At 42.3% G+C, this 20,699-nt stretch overlaps 1 protein-coding gene across 1 annotated transcript in view; it reads right to left on the reverse strand.

Moving 5' to 3' along the window:
• The window catches only part of SLC9A6 (solute carrier family 9 member A6), a 217,620-nt gene that overhangs the window by 71,755 nt on the left and 125,166 nt on the right, over positions 1 to 20,699 (reverse strand). The window contains exons 5-6 of the mRNA XM_069212484.1: positions 13,704 to 13,816; positions 1,835 to 1,940 (exon numbers count right to left, since the gene is read on the reverse strand). Of these exons, the coding sequence (XP_069068585.1) occupies positions 1,835 to 1,940; positions 13,704 to 13,816 (219 nt within the window). The remainder of the gene's footprint in view (positions 1 to 1,834; positions 1,941 to 13,703; positions 13,817 to 20,699) is intronic.

Here is a 20,699-nt window from a genome sequence, read left to right on the forward strand (position 1 = left end):
TTTTCTTAACACTGGGAAGTGTTTCACCTTAGTACACCAGATTATGTTACTTCATAAACAGACATTTTTAAAGTGAAAGTTTTCCTGCTGCCGACCCAACGACAATGCCATTAGTGAAATAAGAGGAAAGTTAGTAGTCATGTAAACCCTAAACATAGACTAGATTCTTATTATACATTGAGCAACAGTATAGTACGTTAAATCAAACATAAGAGGTGCTTGTACAGGGCACTTACTAAATTTAAGTATTTAAAAGTGTTCCAAAGAAAAAGGAAGCTCTGTGAAATAAACGATTTGCCATTAATCACATAATTTGGACAAGCAGGGAAGCCAGCATTGATTCCAGGTGATCTGGCTGCAAATTTTTTAATTGAGGCACCAGCTGGATATCTCGGCCCCTCTCTCTCTCTCCTGCATTAGATCAAAACACCCACCCCCAAGCTAACCTCCTGCATCTATGATGAAAAAAGCTCTCTCTGCAGGTGTTTAACAGCATTAAGCTGCGTGGACACAAAGGTACATTAAACAGCAAAGTAAGCAAACGTATAATGTTTAAAAACAGGTTTGAATGAATCTTGATCTTTGTTAGAGTAGTTAGCCTGTGATTTATAGTCGGATTTGTCTTGTGGCCAAGTGTTCTTTCTTTAATTCACTGGAAAACCAGCAGATATCATACCTACCCTCTGCAATTAGATATTAAACTTTCAGAAGGTACTACATTTTTTTAGGTAATGTAAGTACAGTCTTATCTCTTTTATATGAAATAATACGTCTTTTATATTACACTTATTATGAGTGGTACATGCACTATCTGAACCAAACCATTCTTTCCCAGTTCACCCTGTACGTTAGCACTTACAGTTCAACCTCACTACCCCCAAAACTTAAAAAGGTACTTGCATTCAGTGAACATGCAGTTTTATGTGGATTCTGAGGTTCCAAGAACATGGGCAATATTTGTCAAATGGATTGTTTAATTGCCCATGATTTCCTCAGGTCCTGAAGAAATGGCTTTACATCAAAGAAAACATGTAAAGTTACTCCAATATGAGGGAGGAGTAAGTGTGTTTCCAAGAGGGCAAAGCATAAGCTACATCCCCTGATTTTTCTGTAGGCGCAAAGGAAATGGTTTCCAGGAGGAAAGCGATTTAGAAGCAGACAATTTTCATAAGTAATTACAGGCCAGTAAGACTATACACTGACAATTTGTGTAGATTTCCAAGCCGAATCCTTGGTATTTTTGTGAATTTCCTAAGAAAATCTCTGAAACTCGTAGGAACAACACATAATGCATGTATGTATGTATATATATATATATATATATATGTATATATATATATATATATATATACACACATACATGCATTATTATTTTTTTCCCCACTTTTGCAGGTTTTGCTACAATCTTTGTGAATCGTGCACTGAGAAATATAAGATAAGAATATGAAAATGATGTTTGTCTGACTGAGGGCTGCAGCATCCCAAATTTACAACAATTAGTATTTGTGACATACCAAAGCATGCTAGAATGTATTCTCAAAGTAAGAATGCTTCTCCAGAAACATCTTTGATCATAATGGTAAATGTTTGTGGTACGTAGTGTGAGTGATTGTTCAAATGGCTGTTTAGTAATGGCTTAGGTCCAAGTAAATACTTAAAAATCTAGATGCTAAGTTTCTGTGTACAAACAAGCTACTAAGTTAGGTAAACGTGTGATTGGTGTGCTTTGACTTAAAACAACTGCACAACATATATTTAAAATGAAAATGATTCTTCTACGTTGGTTGGAACACTTAACAAATACAAGAAAACTTTGGAAATGTACAACACTTACGAAGACAGTACTATGGCAACTGCATCATTGAGGACACTTTCACCAAAAAGAAGCGCGTACAGCTCTACATCAACTTGAAGTTCATGGAATATCGCAAGGACGGTCACTGACAAATAGAAGAATTGAGAATACAGATTAGAAAATACCATTTAGATTGTACAAGGGAAAACAAATGTTCTTTTGAGATAGGTGTAGGAAATGTTGGGCAAATCCGTACTCTGAATAAAAAGTGAAACCATCAGTTAACTCAAACAATTCTTACAGCCCTAAGGAACCTGAATAATTGTTACTAACATATGACATATGCTGGCTTACTCTGCTTATGACACAGAATAAATTTATTCTAATGTAAGAATTTAGGTTCAATAATAAAAAAAAGATTTTAACCAATTACAAATGTGCTTCAAACCTTTACTCAAAAAGGCACATGTTATCACTAGAACCAGATTTCTTTTTTTTTTTAATGTGCTTACACATTATTTTTAAACTGCAGAAACAGAAAATGTTTTGTGTAATAAAATCAACACAGCAAAGCCAATTTAACTCTCACGGTTAATCTGCCAGTAAGGACCACTGGCTAACCTCTAATGCAGCAGAAAAACAACACAACTATGTGACTGAAAGGCCTGAACTAATTACTGGTTGACGCTTACTGTGGAATTCTAGAAGCAGATTCTGCATAGGGCAATGACTGATTTAAGCTACCATCTTTACAGATGAGAACTGTTTTTTGCTAACATTATTAGATGTTGCACTTTCCTTGCAACCTTATAAACTTTACTTTTTTTATTCGATATGCACACACCACAGACTAAATTGACTCTAGATACTTTACCAATGAAGACAAATATTGGTTTTGATGGCCCTCTTGAATTAATTAAAGTAGACAGTCACTCAATAAAAAGTCAGGGGTTATTTCATAACTAGAATAAGAACTAATACACATTGATCATCATAGCCACAAATTGAGGTTTGGGAATTTTCAAGAGACACTGATCACCAGAGCACAGTGAACAGACAAAGGCACAGAGGGCTATTCCCCCAGACAGATACAGCCATATCATGAATGCACTTGCATGTTAAGCATGGAGTCTAAAAACATATACAGGCTTTAATTTGCTGCCAATGAAGTGATCTATAGAAACTATCCTGAGCAATAAAAACAAAGCTAATGGTCCTGCGTATTATGAGCACCCTAATGCTATTAGTCAGCATCACAAGTGGTGTTTCTCCCTGCAAAGGATCCATTATGGGCATTTCTGTTTCTGCTGGACCCTAATATTATTAGTCAGCATTCTATAAAGCCAGAATTCTCCATTTTGGTACAGGAGCACCTAAGCATGTGATAAAAACATTCTGATGGTGTTGCGTTATTTGCTAAAGGAACTTTGATGGATGCTTTTTTCTTTTATAATAATTACAATTGGCGTTTCTCCTAGCTAAGGATTCGTTATGGGCTTTTGGTTTCTGCTGGACCGGAAGTATAAGTTCACTATTTACAGAAGCACACACACTTATCTTCAGTGCATCAAGGGCACTGAAAGAGCACACCTTTACTAAGGGGCATGTGCCTCAATATTGCTTATCAATGCTGCAGGAAAGTCTACGGATGAATTAATTCATAAGCCAATCTTTAAAACTGTATTTGAAACCTATGGTGTTTTAGTCAATACTACTACAAAAAAGGGTTTCTAAGCTTACCAGTAGACTATATTTTGTGTTTCCTTTTGGTGTGGGTGGGTGACAAACTAAAACTATGATCTGGTAAGGTTGTTTTGGTTTATCAATCTGTTAGTCTTCAAATGTTTACATTGCAAACGCCCCAAGTCTGCCCAGTGGATAAATACACTTCTTATATTTTATGTTTTATACCACATATGCTGTAGAACATGTTAGGGTCTGTTCTAATTTTCATTACAGTCCCAGCAGATAACTTAATTAGTTCTATAAGATTTACTGTGTTTTTGGGCAGAGTGTCTAAATCTGTCATTTTCTCCGTGGTGTTCACTTCTCCTGTCCAAAATCTCACACAAGATAGCACCCTCATTCTGCTGAAGCGGGACAGAGTAAGGTTATAATTTACACTGAGAAACAGCAATGAGACATCATGAGAAACTGACTCAATGTATTGAATGCAAGTGATTTGAAAAAAAATATATAGATTATTTAAATAAAAATAAAAAAATTAAAAAAAAAAACACATCTATTCCTCATGTTAATCCCATTTTATTTGCTGCTCAGGACGGGCATCTACTATTTTGACCTCTGCAGTGGCTTGCTATAAAAGCTTGAGCCACATTTTCTCTATAGAGACATCATATTTTATTGCCATAAGTGCAGATATAGGCTGTAGGACAGAAGGAAATGGCTGCAGTATGCACTTGACTCCCTTAAGCAAAGGAACCCAGGGTACTGCCTGAGAAGCCTATTTGCCTCATGTGGAACCTTCATGCTATGGCTCAAGGTTCCAAGTAAGAAGAAGCTGTTGCCTGCTTGTATGAATTCCAGTGGACCAATTAAAACTGGACCTCTTGCTTGCCCCGAGTTAATTCCATACTATGGGTGGATGGAGCGAATTTTGAGGGCAGAGAAAGGTTTTGTAGCTATGCTTTGGAGAATTCTAGTGAACAATTTGAACTGAGTATCTTCATGTAAACCGGAAAATGGAGTTTCAGGAAGCCTCTTGCAATTTGAAATGGCTTGGTTTACTGCAGTCTGAAAATAACACATATGAGGATCTGCAGACTTTCATTTATCTCAGGAGGACCAGGACAGGCTATAAACAATACTAAAACAGATACCATCAATGTTTCCCTGCTCTGAGCGTTTTGGCACTAAGTATAGAGATTCACTGACACATCCAACCTCATGATACAGCTTTTCACTCAGAAGTGTTTTTGACTACCTAAAATGTGTCTGTGTCCAAAGGCAGCACATTTCAGTGGGACCAACAACTAGTTTTTACGTGGCTCTGGCCACTCAAGTGTCAGCCACAGTGTGTACCAAGGCTACAGTAAACTGAATGGAAGACACTGACAATTTTGTCAGACTTTGCATTTGCCACAGGGTTACAATGAATGCCCTTTTCAAAGTTTGCATTTTGAAAGATTTACATTTTTCATTTTATACATTCTGATCCCTTTATCTCATGTTCTTTGTTTTTGTGAGTTTTGTAGTCAAATTTACATTTTGTTTAGGTAACTTAAATATGGACCTTTCAAGATTTTTTTTCAGATAACATCTCAACTGGATCGATTATAAACGTGTGAAGAAGTGACAAAACAAGATCAATGAAACTAGCCAGTGGCATAGAGATATGTGAAAGTGTCTAACTATTGGAACCTGGATCCCTCCTTTCCTTACTTGAATTACTCCAGCATTAAACAGGATGTCACTCACCACTATGTCTAACATCATGATCTATTTTGAGGGCTAGTTGTTCTAAACTACTTGGAGGTCACGATCAGTTTACTCAATGTAACACTGTACCATAACCTGTGGAAAGACGAGTAATTCAGATGCTACTGTCACGGCATAGTGTAATTCTAAATATCTACAAGGACATGATACTCATGAGGACAACAGTGGGTCAGCATTCAAAACCTTGCACACAAAGCACAAAGCATGAAATATTCATTTATGAGCATATCAGATTCTTGAGCAATGAGGGCAAACCAGTGCATCAGAAAGGGTCTCGGCCAATGGTAAGTGAAGATGCTGAAAAGCCTCCCTTTCAACCTGAGGCACCGTGCAGAGAACAGGAAGGAAAACTGATTGATTAGTGACTTGTACTCAATGCAACAGCAGTGAAAGAAAGCACCACTAACAGTAGCTCCATTTTTTTTTCAACTTAAGTCGGAATAAAATCCTTAACGGTAAACTCTACTGAAGTCAATACCTTGTACCTTTGCACCCTAATGAATGCGTGTGAACAGCTGTCTTAAATTGGCCTTGAGAAGGCTGTGGCCCTACTCCCTAGGATGGGAGAGCTTTGAGGTTTCCAGTTAAGCTGCATATCAACAGAGCTGCTGCTGTAGGATTTCTGCGATTCTCATATAGCTCCCTAAAGCGGAAATGAAAATACAAACTACGGTGAGAGGCTCCTTTTCAACTGACAAATATTGTACACTACACTATTAAAGTATGCCCACGTGCAAGATATCGGTCACATCTTGCTAGAGCTATCTTCCAGCGCCCATAATCCTGCCACAAACCACATTATCAGCGCCTCAGAGGGACTGAAACTGACTGGCCGATGGCTCAAACCTACAATGGCCCGACCAGGACCAGCACAGCCATACGTTAGCCAAAAATTCCACGGTCCAGTGCTGTCTGGTGCCACGGGGCCTTAGCTGACACCGAGCCAAAGGGACGTGGAGGTAGGCAGTCTTCCTGCGATGCCCCCCCGAGGTTCCAAGGGGCTCTGACTGGCTGGCTGGACAATGTCTTCCCCCTCCTGCTGGAGAGGTCTGTATCTGGGATTGTTGGCACTATGCTATGCATGCAGATGTTGTGCCATCTCTTGTGGTTTTCTCCCTCCTAGAGTCAGAGGACTACGGGTGAGAACAAAGCCCTGCAGGACTGTGTGACACTCGATATTTCCTCTGCTGTCTTGCTGCCCCCCCCCCACCCCACACTCCCTCTGGGGAACATGAGGACAAGCCACTTCCCAAGGAGCTAAGGGGGCCAGTGAATTGCTGTTGTGGCCCTGTCACCAACAGTGAGGATGGCAGGGGACTACAGAGCTGCATTTTGAGGCTAGGCAGACAACTTGAAGACTGCACACACCTGGGAAGGCCCCTCCTGCCCAAAGGAAAAGACGTCTGCCCTGTGACAGCCTGAGGAGCCCAGCTGCCGTATCCATACCTGCCGGAGGACAGAGCCCAGGCAGAGTAAGATGGACAAGTCACTCATGCAGTGTGGAGGCCGCCCAGAGCCCCAGACGGATGGCACTGCATCAGAAGTGGCGTCTAAGACTGGTACCATCATAAGCAATGAAAACCTAGAGGCCAAGATCTGTGAGGTGGGTGCTGATGTCTTGCTCCTCTGGCACGACTGTTGCAACACAACAGGCTGGGTGAAAGCAGTATCTCCACCCTGAAGGACATGGTAACTAAGCTGCAACAAACAGTGAAAAGAATTACAGAGCATAAGGGTTAGATGGCATTGAAGACTGGGAAGACCACTCCCGTTGCAACAACCTGCACTTTGTGGGATTCCCAGAGGGAACCAAAGGGACTAACCTAGAGGTTCTTGGAGAATTGGCTAAGGGCTTGCTCTCTAGAGATCAAATATATACATATTTCCTCAGTGAGCAGGCCCACTGGGTGCTTGCATGGTATAGGCCCCCTAGGATCCCTCCCCATACCATTACTGCCCGATTTCTCAACTACCAAGACAGGAACTTGATCCTATGCATCTCACAGGCTCTAGGTGAAACTCCTTACAAATCCAATAAGGTTCTCATTTTCCCAGATTACACCAGAATGGTTCACGAGCAAAGAAAAACAAGCACAGGCTCCGAGCAATGAACCTCAAATATATGATCCTATTTCAAGCCAAGCTCAATGTATTTTTCCAAGGTAAAGTCCTCTTCTTCGACCACCCTGACAGAGAATGGGACTGGGTAGAGGAGCATCTGCCGAAACCCCAAGTTGGGATGCCACAGTTGGCACTGAAGAACCGGGAAAGGGGCTGCAGTGGCGCTCTGCAAGGTCCAGTTCAAGTCAGTGCAGATGTTCCCAAATGGGAAGCTGGAGGTGGAGTTTGGAGAGAGAACTGAATTCTCACGATGCCTCCTGCGTATAGAACTCATCAGACACTGAGTCAGCATCCCTCCCAACCCCACCTGAATCCAGAAGAGACTAATGCCACTCCTTCTGCAACTAATGAGAGCAACAATCAGTGACTATATAGGTACTCCCCTGAGGTTACCAAGTTGTTTTAGTGGGTGCTTTCTATGTTGGGCATTCAGATGCTTCCAGGTGGGACGTGTAGGGTGGGGAGATGTTTGGGAGGTTCATTTCATTTTTGCATGTTCTGTTTGGTTCTCTTGTTTACAAGCTACACACTATCACTGTTCTTACATCAAGGGCAACCCACTCCCAATAGATTCTACCCAATCACCAAGATGTGCACACAACTCAAGGTACTAACCTGGAATGTCAATGGGCTACTAGACAAGATTAAGAAGGGGTGGTGCTTTGGTATATGAAAAGGATGGTGCCACGCTATCTTTTTCCTGGAAACTCATTTGCTGGGCACAAGATGCCCTTTTTTCTTGGCCACTAAACTTATACCAGGGTCCATGCCATCGTCACTAGAGGGCCCAGAGTGGTAGCAGGGTCAATATGTAATGCTGGAGGGCCAGCCATCGGTCTTAGGCAGCATATTTGTGCTCCCAGGCCTGATCACTACTATGCTTCGGGGATGTCTCACATTTTGCATCAAACCCAGTCCAATACACTACTCTTGGGAGGGGACTTTAATGTGATTATGGACAGTTCCCCAGACACAACATCGGCCACCTTGTCCACAAGAAACGTGGCCTTGAGCAGATGGGCAGCCATCCTAGGACTGGTGTGGTGTGGTGTAGAGGGCACCCATGGGCGATGGCATACACTACTATTTTGCTATACTTCACACAAAAGTCATCCTAGGCTTGAATACCTCTTTATACCAACAGACTCCCTGCCAATGGTCTCAAGAACTTGTATTCTTCTGCAAGGTATTTCGGACCATGCACTAGTGGAGGTACAGCTCAGGGCGGCTGAGCCCAGGACGCATGCGATCTAGTGGTTCAATGCTTTGTGACTCAGGTAGGAATCACTAGTTGGCCTTCTCTAAGCAATCATAGGGTACTACTATGACTTAAATTAAAACTTGGTGGAGTTCTGGGTGAACCTCTAGGAAACTTCAAGAGTGGTCCATGGTAGAGCATTTGCGGCACTACATGACTGGTAATAGAGGAAGGAAAAGAAAATCACCTTGTTAGAAACCAAGATCCTTAATCTTGAACTTTCTATTACGTCAACTTCACCTCTTAAGTCTATGCAACAGTTAGAAGAGCTCCACGAGACGCAAATTCCTTGACAAAGCAAAAGTTGCTGGGGCACCATATCAATTCAAATTAGAGGAGTAAGGCAATAAGGCAGGAAAACTAATTTAATGGATGTCCCAGTGCCAGGAAGGACCATGTTTCATCAAGTGATTCAAACGCCAGAGGAGTGGCTGACCAGTGTCTCCGCAGAGATTGCGGAGACCTTAGCAAGCTGTTATCGCACTCTTTATAACCACATACGCACACCACTACCAGAACAGTTCTACCTGATAGCAGAAGACCTAGCCATTTACCCACTCTCATGAGTTAGCAAGCCGAATTGGACGCTGCTCTGACTCTAGAGGAGCTTCAGGCAGTCAGAATGCCCCCCACCCACTGAAGGTAAAACACCAGGAGTGAAGGGCTTACCAGTGAATTAAACAAGAGGTACTCTTTCCTTTTAGCACCACACCTACTGCACCTCTTCTTGCAAATAGGCTGTACAGGCGCCTTATGCTGGACCTTAGGGTCACTACTATCACAATACTCAAGCCAGGCAAACCACCTGACCTACGTTTGTCATACAGACTTTTTTCCCTGTTAAATGAAGAATGAAAATACTGGGCCAAAATGACGGCTTCTAGACTTTCTAATGTTATCACATTGCTGGATCATAAGTATCAGAATGGTTTCATGCCTGGCAGAAGCACCTGCCACTGCCTGTGTAGGCTCCAGGTTGCACTCAGAGCTCAACCGACAGCTGGGTCCAGGGGCCCTGCTTGTGGCTGCCTATGAGGAAGCATTCAACATGTTTCATTAGCCCTTTCCCTTTCACATTCTGGGCTGAATGAACCTCGCCCCAAGATTCCTAACTCTGGTTGAGGCCCTCTCTGATTCCCTGTGTGCAAAGGTGAGCATAACTGGGATGGTTTCAGCTCCTTCCACCATTCAATAAGGTCCCAAGACAAAGCTGCCCCATCTCAACCCTTCTCTTTGCCCTGGTGATGGAGCCTTTGGTAGTGTGGATCAAAGCAGATGCACAACTGCAGGGTTTTCACTGAGCAACTGACCACGAGGACAGGATAGCACTGTACGTCGATGACATGCTACTATATAAACAGTTTGCACAGACACCTTAGCCTGATCCAAATGCTTGCCATATATGGGGGTGCATCCAGACTATAGCTCAAATGGGGTAAATGTCACTATATTTAACTGGTTCATACCCCAAACCCATGCCGGACTCCAATCTGCAGATTGCTCAGGGTGCATTCTGATTTGTGGGTATCGCTATCAACTGTGATCCGCAGTCTGGGATCTGAACATAGATCTATTTTGAAGAGGCGCTTTATAAAATGCTAGTACTCCCTTACTTCCTCCAAGTTCTCCCAAACCAGCCATATATACTCACCACTACCTTCTTTGCAGAGCTCCAATATGGGTCTATAAGTTTTTTTGGGCTGGAAAAGTCCCAAAGTAGCCTATACCAAATGTAGAGCATCAGTCTATGAAGGCAGACTGGCTGCAAAGATCCTCCACTTATATTACTGGGCTGCTCAGGTGGTCCCACTAGGGGACTGGCTATTTGGAGAGCTGCATGACTCCTCGAGTTGTCAATCGCAGAACAATGGGGTGTACATGACCTGCTCTTTGGTAGCCGTCCTCATGTCTCTCTCCCTTAGGTCTCGAGGGAACCAATTACTGTCTTCTCAGGCTGCCTTTTTCACTAACAAATGGCTGGGGTTGTCTATTGCTCAAACACTGTGGACAGAGACGTGCTAAAGCAGGTAGCTCAGTTGAAGGGCTTTCAGGAATGGAACCTGATTGGGACCTCTGCACTCGGCGACCTGTGGGACATTAGTCACATAGTGTCCTTAAATCAACTCAACACAAAGCTTGTTCTCTGCAACTCTGTTCTTTAAGTACTCGCAAATACAGCATGCTATGAAGTCCCACAGGGAGGCTTTAGGAGATGTCCCAGACTACAACCAACTGGGGGCTATGCTGGCAATGGGCCCGTTGGGTTGGAAGGATATGGTCTGCCTCTACAGGTCCCTCCTGGTCAATGTTCTGGAACCCTCTACAAAAACTACACAAGAGCTGGGCTGACAACGTAGGGGAACTTGATTACGATAACTGGTGTGAAGGTAAAATGGCCTCACAATTGTTGTCCAACCCTTCTAAACTTAGGCTCATACAGTTTAATTACTTACACCATGTATACTAAAAGCAAGACAGGTGAGAAATGGGGTGGGTCGAGTCAGACAGCTGTTTAGAATGTAATGAGATTGCTGGGTCCTTTTCCCCATGTCATATGGCCCTGCCCCGCCATAACCACCTACTGGAACACATTTCACGCCCTACTCACAAGCCTCGCACAAACCTCAGAAGTGCTAGATCCAAAAGTGGTCCCTTTGGGGATAATGGAAGGCAAGGGGCACTGTGGGGGTTCCAAAGCGTGGCATATTAGATTCCCAGACAGACAGCTGTTTAAGGTTAGTGGAATTTTATCAGTTGCTTTGGCATACTCTTCTTTGGTTTATATTATTGTTGCAGCCAGTTCAGAGTTGCAGGGGCACAGAGGGGTTACTGGACTCCAATGGTGGGAATTGGGTCTGTTTATCTCTGATGTCCTGGGGCAGACCTGCTATCCGAGCCAAAATCTGAGCACCAAGTACACCCCTTTTACACTTAAATCTCAGGTTTGCAAGGTGAGCAATTCAAGGCTTACTCAGGGAGGTGGTGTGGGGTAGTCATTGGTTCAGAAATAACTCTTAATAAATTGATTTTCCAGCCAGTGCTTTATCCTGAATGAATAATAACAATACTTTATTCCTAACACAGTGATACCCAAATAAATCTGCTGTGATATTAAGAATATACCAGCAACTAATTTATATAGACTGGTAATGCTTCATAATATTTCAAATGATTCTGCTTCTGTCTATGGCTCTGACTGTAGGGTCTGTCCTATAGTTCTGTAATGCTACTTATGGCTTTATTGCAATCAGGAGGCTACACAGCTGATCATTTTATGTAACTCGAAAGTCTTAAACTATAAGCCTTTATTCACAGTGTGAAGGACTCTGGTTGAGGGGGGCATACCTTGTTGCAGCTTTCTTGCTTGCTTGGCTATGGCTTCTTGTACATGCCTCTGTGGTCTCTCAGAGTAGTTGCACCAGCAGTGATAGCAGTTTATGTAGCATCAGTCACAGGCTCAATCCTCCCTGTCCAAACAACGTGAGTGTTCTCTACACTTGTCACTTAAAAAGAGAATCAGCTTTGCAAGGGTGGGGCTTCAGTTGTCTGGTATGAGACTGATTTTATCCTGGGCACCCTTGATCCATCTCAGCATCTTGCTATGTCTCTTTTGGCTACCAGTTAGCTGATTCCGGGTAATAGTCTCTGGTTTCGTGCAGGACACTTCTTACTTTGCAAAACATTTCAGACTTTCAGGTCACAGAAACCAGTCTTCCAATTCTCAACCTGCTCGAGGAACCTTCAGCTAAGTGGTCAGGGTAGGATTTTGATGAAGGAACAGTTGAGCAGTTATAACATAAACGCCCTCCTTCCTTGGCCAGGGGTAACAGGGTCTATATATACATCACTACCAAACAATTGGCTACGACCACATGGCAACACTTGGTTGAGTGCAGGTGTTTCTGGACTATTGTAACGGTCTCCTATTTGGTGTCCTGGTACCTCACGTGAGAATAAGACCATGAATTGAATCCATCAGAACATCCCCAATCCCACTTGAGTATTCTAGAGTGGCTCATGGACCTAGATCAGTGTTGGTTAAAATATGGGAGCTAGGCCTGGGTCAGCGAAAGGTGCACTGCAGTTGGAGGAAGCACTATCTGCAATGGAGGCTGGGGAATCTTAAAGTAGGGCCTAGATTTTAATTTCACCTTCACAGCACCTAAGGAAGAAGTCAGAGCTAAAGATTCCGCTGCTCTGGGTCTGGTGAGCCAGATGAGCCTGGCCTGTCTGGCATGTAAAAAAACCTCTGTCTGAGAGGAGATATAGAGATTCCAGAGTTTGCTGAATCTTGAGGACACGGTGCCATAGGTACTACAAGAGGCTCTAGAAAACCCTGCAGATGCACTTAGACTGCTCCCAAAACAATATTCACAAGAGACACCAGTGTTCTTCAAGTCAACATTTGCAAGCCAGTAAACTAACACACTTGGCCTGAAGACGAACAGGAAAGAGGAGAAAAATAACAAAAAAGATTTGAGAAATGCAAAAGGGTGTCACACCAAAGTCTGCTTTAGAAAATCACAGCACAGTAGAGAAGCCAATGCCACATCAGTTAGTATAAAAAAGTAACTGGTAAAAGCACACATAAAAGTGGGTATGCTGCGTACAATGATTGCATTTAGGCATGGGACTAGTGCGTCATGGTCTAAATTCCCAGCTTTTGATACCACCATTAGGTGGCAATGTATTCACAAAACTTAGAATGGGAAAGCACCTGGAGATAAGAGTGAACAAAACTAAGATAGCTATTGTTGGTTGGGTTGTCTTTGATAAAGAAAATGATTCACCATGATCACTTGGAGCCAAACAGTGTTTGGCTAAAAATACAATAAAATTATCATAATTTCTTCTACATACATTGTGGCACATTGCAACTGAATATTTGCAGGATCTCGAGCTGGGCAAAATGTATCTTGGGTGTGCTAAAAAATGCACATGCCTCTGCGAAATATTGCTGCTACGCATAAACATCTACCACATCTTCAACGTACAAATACACTTTAGGTTGAACGTTTAAAACTGAATAACATTATTAAGCAAAGTATAACAGAAGAATATGTAGTATACCTGGATCAGTGGCAGACACAATGGCACCAAAGAACAAGCAGTCTGTAAAGTAAAAATCACCTCCCAGTGTTCCAGTCACCTTCATCACCATCACGCAGCCGTACATAATTGACCTATTAAACATTGAGAAAAGATATTTGAGGATTGCAAGTATATTTGATTATATGTATGTATTTGGATATGTACATTTCTTTTTACAAACATATATACCGCCTATTGTTTAAAAATATTCTTTAGGTCTACTTAACAAATGTATATATTACTTATGGCATACATATAATATATATAGCCAAAATTGATATGCAGGGGGGTGGGGGTGGGGGTGGGTGTCCCCCTTCCCCACCACTGCTCTGTTGACCGCCACCTCTCCAGGGCTGTGTTTTATGCCCTGGGGACCACCACCTCCCTGGGGCAAAATGTTATTGATATGTAGGGGGACGCATGGCCTCCCGCTGCCCTGGGGGCCACACCCCTCAGGGGAAATATACCCAAAAATAAAGGGGGTCCCTTCGGCACACTCAAAGTCCAGCAACCACCACCCCCTAGGGCTATGCCCTTGGTGGAGGGAGGCTGCGCGGGCTCCCTCTAGGAGCCACTGATGGCCCTGGGTACTGCGACCCCTAGGGCCGGCACCTGCTATGTCCTGTGGTGCCCACCCCCGGACATAGCTGTTTGCTGTGGCTTGGCTGCAGATTTCCAGCCGCAGCCAAGCCATAGCGAACACTTTGGGTTTTGACAGCGGGACCTGTAGAGCAGGTTCCGTTGTCAAAATCAAAGCTTTCATCTCTGTCCTTTGCACGCATGCAGGGGACAGAGATGAAATGCTTCAGCAAGCACGGAGTTGCTGTCAAAGCAGCTCCCTGCTTGCTGAAGCACTGGCACCATGAGGTGCAAGATATCCCATAAAGGTTTTTTTGATTAAAAAAATAATAATAAATAAATAAATCAGTAGGGACTGCAGGGGAGCCCTTGAAGGCTCCATCGTGGTCACAGATAGCCCATAAAGGGCTAAGAAAAAAAGAAAAAAGCAGTAGCTCAGTGTGAAGGTTGTGACGGTTGGTAGACCTTCACACTGAGCAGTCAAAGTTCGAGTCCAGCTGGACTCTCTTTCCATTTAAAATCACAAATTATTTAAATTGATAACATGATAGTTCTATACAATTTAAAATAAAAAATGTATCTATCTCATTCTAAGTAGATCATACATTAAAACCTAAACAAATTATCTCCCTCCCTCTCATTCAATCTTTTTCTCCCACTCACACGTGCACTCAGACCCTTACGCATCGACTGACAAACCCACTCGGGCCCTCGTGCACACAGACACAGCCCCAATCAGACTCACACACTCACTCACTCACAGACCCACTGACTGCCTCATGCACCCACTTAGAGACCTGCAAAAACACTGCCATACCCACTAAAACACTGATGTATGCACTCTTACAACCAGACCGAGACCCTCACAACCACTCTCACCCCCAAGTATACCCTTTCACACCTATTCTGACACACAGAGAGGCTGAGGACGACTTACGCTGCGTTTGGCCAAAGGGCTGTGCACAACATGGGGCTGGGTGGTTAGGGGGCTTTGCCGCAGGGTCTGGTAGGAAACCTCCTTTGTGCATCGTGCAAAGTTGGGTGCTTACAGGGGGTTGGCCATGTGGCCAACCGCTGCCTCGCACGGCCGAAGGGCGTATGCGGCAGTGGTTGGATTAACATATAGTAATAAAAATTACTATTCTTAAAAAAAAACAAATAAATTCACTGCAAAAAAACAAAGGTTATAGGGATGTTATAGTTAGGAAACAGAATTAAAAAGATAGAAATTAACTTAAAAAAAAAAAGTTACAGGGACGTTATAGTTAGGCTCACATTTTAAACATACAAAACCACAGAAATTCACCAGTTGGAGTTACCTTGAGTAACTCTAACTCACGCCCTCGACATGCACTGCTAATTACCCCACAAAATACAGCACTCATGAAATCTTTGATAACATCATTGATAAAGTCACTGTAACATCTGCAGTACCTGTGCATGGCGGGGGTGTGAGTTATAGTTACCTTAGGGAATGAATTATATTTACTTGAGGTAATACTATAACTGGTGAATTTCTATAAGGTCTCTGTACCTTTTGTTTTTTAAGTGAATGTGTGTATATATATATATACACACACACACATACACACACACACATATAAATATATTATTTATGCTTAATGTGTATATAGGTCACTGCATTTTTTTCCATAGGTTATCTGATTGGATGCTTATGGGTCTCGGTTTCATTTTATCTATCACAATATATATATCTATATGATCATCCCAACTGTATCTGTAAGTGCTTCGCTACTGAAATACTGAGGAAAAAGTACAAATATAACAAATACGACACATGTATAAAAATACACATACATTAGCTTCACATATGGCAACACTTGAGTGTGGGTTTCTAACTATCTATCCATACAATACAACTTTATATCTCGATGTATTATTTTCCTTATACATGTTTATCCTTTCTATGGAGTTATGTATCTATATAATTATTGTTTTACTCCTACTGTAGAAGAGAAAAAACCTTTGACTCTATCCAATGTACTACTCTGTCTCTCTCAATGTAACCTCTACCTCCACTCTCTGACTCATCCCAAACTTCATTCTACTACTGTGATCTCTCAATTAATTCCCTTGTGTATCCCGCCTTTGACTCATTCCAAATCTCACTTTACTTCTATGATCTCCATAACCCTTTTTTGGACTCTTCCCTCCTCTATATCTCCTTTGACTCAGCCCAAACCTCATCCTACTACTATGCTCTCCCAAGTAACACTTTCTAGAACCTTCCCTCCTCTATCCCTTCACTATCCTATTCAATAAAAAAAAAAAAAACAGACTCTTGTCCTCCGCTAAAATTAAAAACATAGTTCCATATACGAAGCCACTATTTATCTTATTTGGGAGTAGCATGTGACTTGCCGAAAAGCGTTGCAACGCCTTGCTAGGTGTAGTAAGCGCTATATAAGGAAAATTTCACTTACCCAGTGTACATCTGTTCGTGGCATTAGTTGCTGCAGATTCACATGCTGTGCACAGTTCGCCATCTGGTGTTGGGCTCGGAGTGTTACAAGTTGTTTTTCTTCGAAGAAGTCTTTTCGAGTCACGAGACCGAGGGACTCCTCCCATTTCGATTCCATTGCGCATGGGCGTCGACTCCATCTTAGATTGTTTTCCCCGCAGAGGGTGAGGTAGGAGTTGTGTATGCTAGTAATGGTGCCCATGCAATGGAATGAATACGTATGTACATAATAAAGGTTAAAGTAATATATTTACAAATGTACAAATGTTCAAGATCTACTTCTAAACAGCTACAGGCTCCCTGGGAAGGCGGGTGGGCGCATGTGAATCTGCAGCGACTAATGCCACGAACAGATGTACACTGGGTAAGTGACATTTTCCGTTCGATGGCATGTGTAGCTGCAGATACACATGCTGTGCATAGACTAGTAAGCAGTTATCTCCCCAAAAGCGGTGGTTCAGCCTGTAGGAGTTGAAGTAGTTTGAAATAATGTTCTTAGTACAGCCTGACCTACTGTGGCTTGTTGTGTAGTTAACACATCTACACAGTAGAGCTTGGTAAATGTATGAGGCGTAGACCATGTTGCTGCCTTACATATTTTGTTCATTGGAATATTTCCTATAAAGGCCATGGTAGCACCTTTCTTTCTGGTTGAGTGTGCCTTTGGTGTAATAGGCAGCTCTCTCTTTGCTTTAAGATAGCAGGTTTGAATACACTTAACTATCCACCTAGCAATGCCTTGTTTTGAAATTGGATTTCCTGTATGAGGTTTTTGAAAGGCAATAAATAGTTGTTTCGTTTTTCTAATTAGTTTTGTCCTGTCAATGTAGTACATTAGTGCTCTTTTGATATCTAGTGTATGTAGTGCTCTTTCAGCTACAGAATCTGGCTGTGGGAAGAACACTGGTAATTCTATTGTTTGATTTAAGTGGAACGGTGAGATAACCTTTGGTAAAAATGTTGGATTTGTCCTTAGAACTACTTTATTTTTATGTATTTGAATAAATGGTTCTTGTATGGTAAATGCTTGAATCTCACTCACTCTTCTTAGAGATGTGATGGCAATCAAAACTGCAACTTTCCACGTTAGGTATTGCATTTCACAAGAATGCATGGGCTCGAAAGGTGGACCCATGAGTCTTGTTAAGACAATGTTGAGGTTCCATGAAGGAACAGGTGGTGTTCTTGGTGGTATGATTCTCCTTAGGCCTTCCATAAACGCTTTAATGACTGGTATTCTAAATAGTGAAGTTGAATGAGTAATTTGCAGGTAAGCTGATACTGCGGTGAGATGTATCTTTATGGAAGAGAAAGCTAGATTTGATTGTTGCAAATGTTGTAAATATCCTACTATATCTTTTGGAGATGCGTGTAATGGCTGAATTTGATTATTTTGGCAGTAATACACAAATCTTTTCCACTTATTTGCATAGCAGTGTCTAGTGGTAGGTTTCCTAGCTTGTTTTATGACCTCCATACATTCTTGTGTGAGGCTTAAGTGTCCGAATTCTAGGATTTCAGGAGCCATATTGCTAGATTCAAAGATGCTGGATTTGGATGTCTGATCTGTTGTTTGTGTTGTGTTAACAGATCTGGTCTGTTGGGTAGTTTGACATGAGGTACTACTGAAAGGTCTAGTAGTGTTGTGTACCAAGGTTGCCTTGCCCATGTTGGTGCTATTAGTATGAGTTTGAGTTTGTTTTGACTCAACTTGTTTACTAGATATGGAAGGAGAGGGAGAGGGGGAAAAGCGTAAGCAAATATCCCTGACCAATTCATCCATAGAGCATTGCCTTGGGATTGATCTTGTGGGTACCTGGATGCGAAGTTTTGGCATTTTGAGTTTTCCTTTGTTGCAAATAGATCTATTTGAGGTGTCCCCCAAATTTGAAAGTAATTGTTTAGTATTTGGGGGTGAATTTCCCATTCGTGGGTTTGTTGGTGATCTCGAGATAGATTGTCTGCCAACTGGTTCTGAATCCCTGGAATAAATTGTGCTATTAGGCGAATGTGGTTGTGAATCGCCCAATGCCATATTTTTTGTGTTAGGAGGCACAACTGTGTCGAGTGTGTCCCTCCTTGTTTGTTTAGATAATACATTGTTGTCATGTTGTCTGTTTTGACAAGAATGTATTTTTGGGCTATTATGGGTTGAAATGCTTTGAGCGCCAGAAATACTGCTAACAGTTCGAAGTGATTTATGTGAAACTGCCTTTGATGTATGTCCCATTGTCCTTGGATGCTGTGTTGATATAGGTGTGCTCCCCACCCTGTCATAGAAGCATCTGTCATTATGACGTATTGTGGCACTGGGTCTTGGAAAGGCCGCCCTTGGTTTAAATTTGTACTGTTCCACCATAGAAGCGAGATGTATGTTTGGCGGTCTATCAACACCAGATCTAGAAGTTGACCCTGTGCTTGTGACCATTGTGATGCTAGGCACTGTTGTAATGGCCACATGTGCAATCTTGCGTTTGGGACAATGGCTATGCATGAAGACATCATGCCTAGGAGTTTCATTATCATTCTGACTTGTATCCTTTGTGTTGGATACATGGCTTGTATTACCTTGTGAAATGTTTGAACCCTTTGTGGACTTGGAGTGGCAATCCCTTTTGCTGTGTTGATTGTCGCTCCTAAGTATTGCTGTGTTTGACATGGCAAAAGGTGTGACTTCACGTAGTTGATGGAGAAACCTAGCTTGTGAAGGGTCTGTATGACATATTTTATGTGCTGTGAACACTGTCTTAGCGTGTTGGTTTTGATTAACCAGTCGTCTAAGTACGGGAACACATGTATTTGCTGCCTTCTGATATGTGCAGCTACTACTGCCAGGCATTTTGTAAAAACTCTTGGCGCAGTTGTTATTCCGAATGGCAACACTTTGAATTGGTAATGTATTCCTTGGAATACGAACCTTAGGTATTTCCTGTGTGAAGGATGTATTGGTATATGGAAATACGCATCTTTTAGATCTAATGTTGTCATGTAGTCTTGCTGTTTGAGCAGTGGGATTACGTTTTGTAACGTGACCATGTGAAAGTGGTCTGATTTGATGTAGGTATTTAGTGTTCTGAGATCTAGTATTGGTCTCAGAGTTTTGTCCTTTTTGGGTATTAGAAAGTACAGTGAGTAAACTCCTGTGTTTTTTTGTAGGTTTGGTACTAATTCTATTGCGTCCTTCTGTAGCAATCCTTGAACTTCTAGTCCTAGAATCTATATGTTGTTTTGACATATTGTGCGTTTTCGGTGGGATGTTTGGAGGGAATTTGAGAAATTCTATACAATAACCATGCTGGATAATTGCTAAGACCCAAGTGTCTGTTGTTATTTCCTCCCAAAGTTTGTAAAATTGGCTTAGTCTTCCCCCCACAGGTGTTATGTGATGGGGTTGTGTGACTTGTGAGTCACTGTTTATTTTGAGGAGTTTTTGGGCCTTGGAATTTTCCTTGATTTTTTGGGAATTGGCCCCCTCTATACTGCCCCCGAAAACCTCCCCTCTGATATTGACCCTGGTAAGTAGGTCTTGTTTGTGCGGCTGTGGTTTCTGTGGATTGACCTCGAAAGCCTCCCCGAAAAGGTGTTTTTCTAAATGTGCCTCTGCTCTGCGGGGAGTAGAGTGCGCCCATGGCTTTGGCTGTATCAGTGTCTTTTTTAAGTTTCTCGATGGCAGTGTCTACTTCCGGCCCAAACAATTGCTGTTCATTAAATGGCATATTGAGCACAGCTTGTTGGATTTCCAGTTTGAACCCTGAAGTGCGCAGCCATGCGTGCCTTCGTATTGTGACTGCCGTGTTTATTGTCCTTGCAGCTGTATCCCGCTGCATCCATGGAAGACCGTATCTGATTATTTGAGATACTTTGTCCCTCTTCCACCACCTGTTGTGCTCTTTTTCGGAACTCCTTGGGTAAGT

This window comes from Pleurodeles waltl, chromosome 2_1, assembly GCF_031143425.1.
Source record: "Pleurodeles waltl isolate 20211129_DDA chromosome 2_1, aPleWal1.hap1.20221129, whole genome shotgun sequence".
In the NCBI taxonomy this organism is placed as follows: domain Eukaryota; kingdom Metazoa; phylum Chordata; class Amphibia; order Caudata; family Salamandridae; genus Pleurodeles; species Pleurodeles waltl.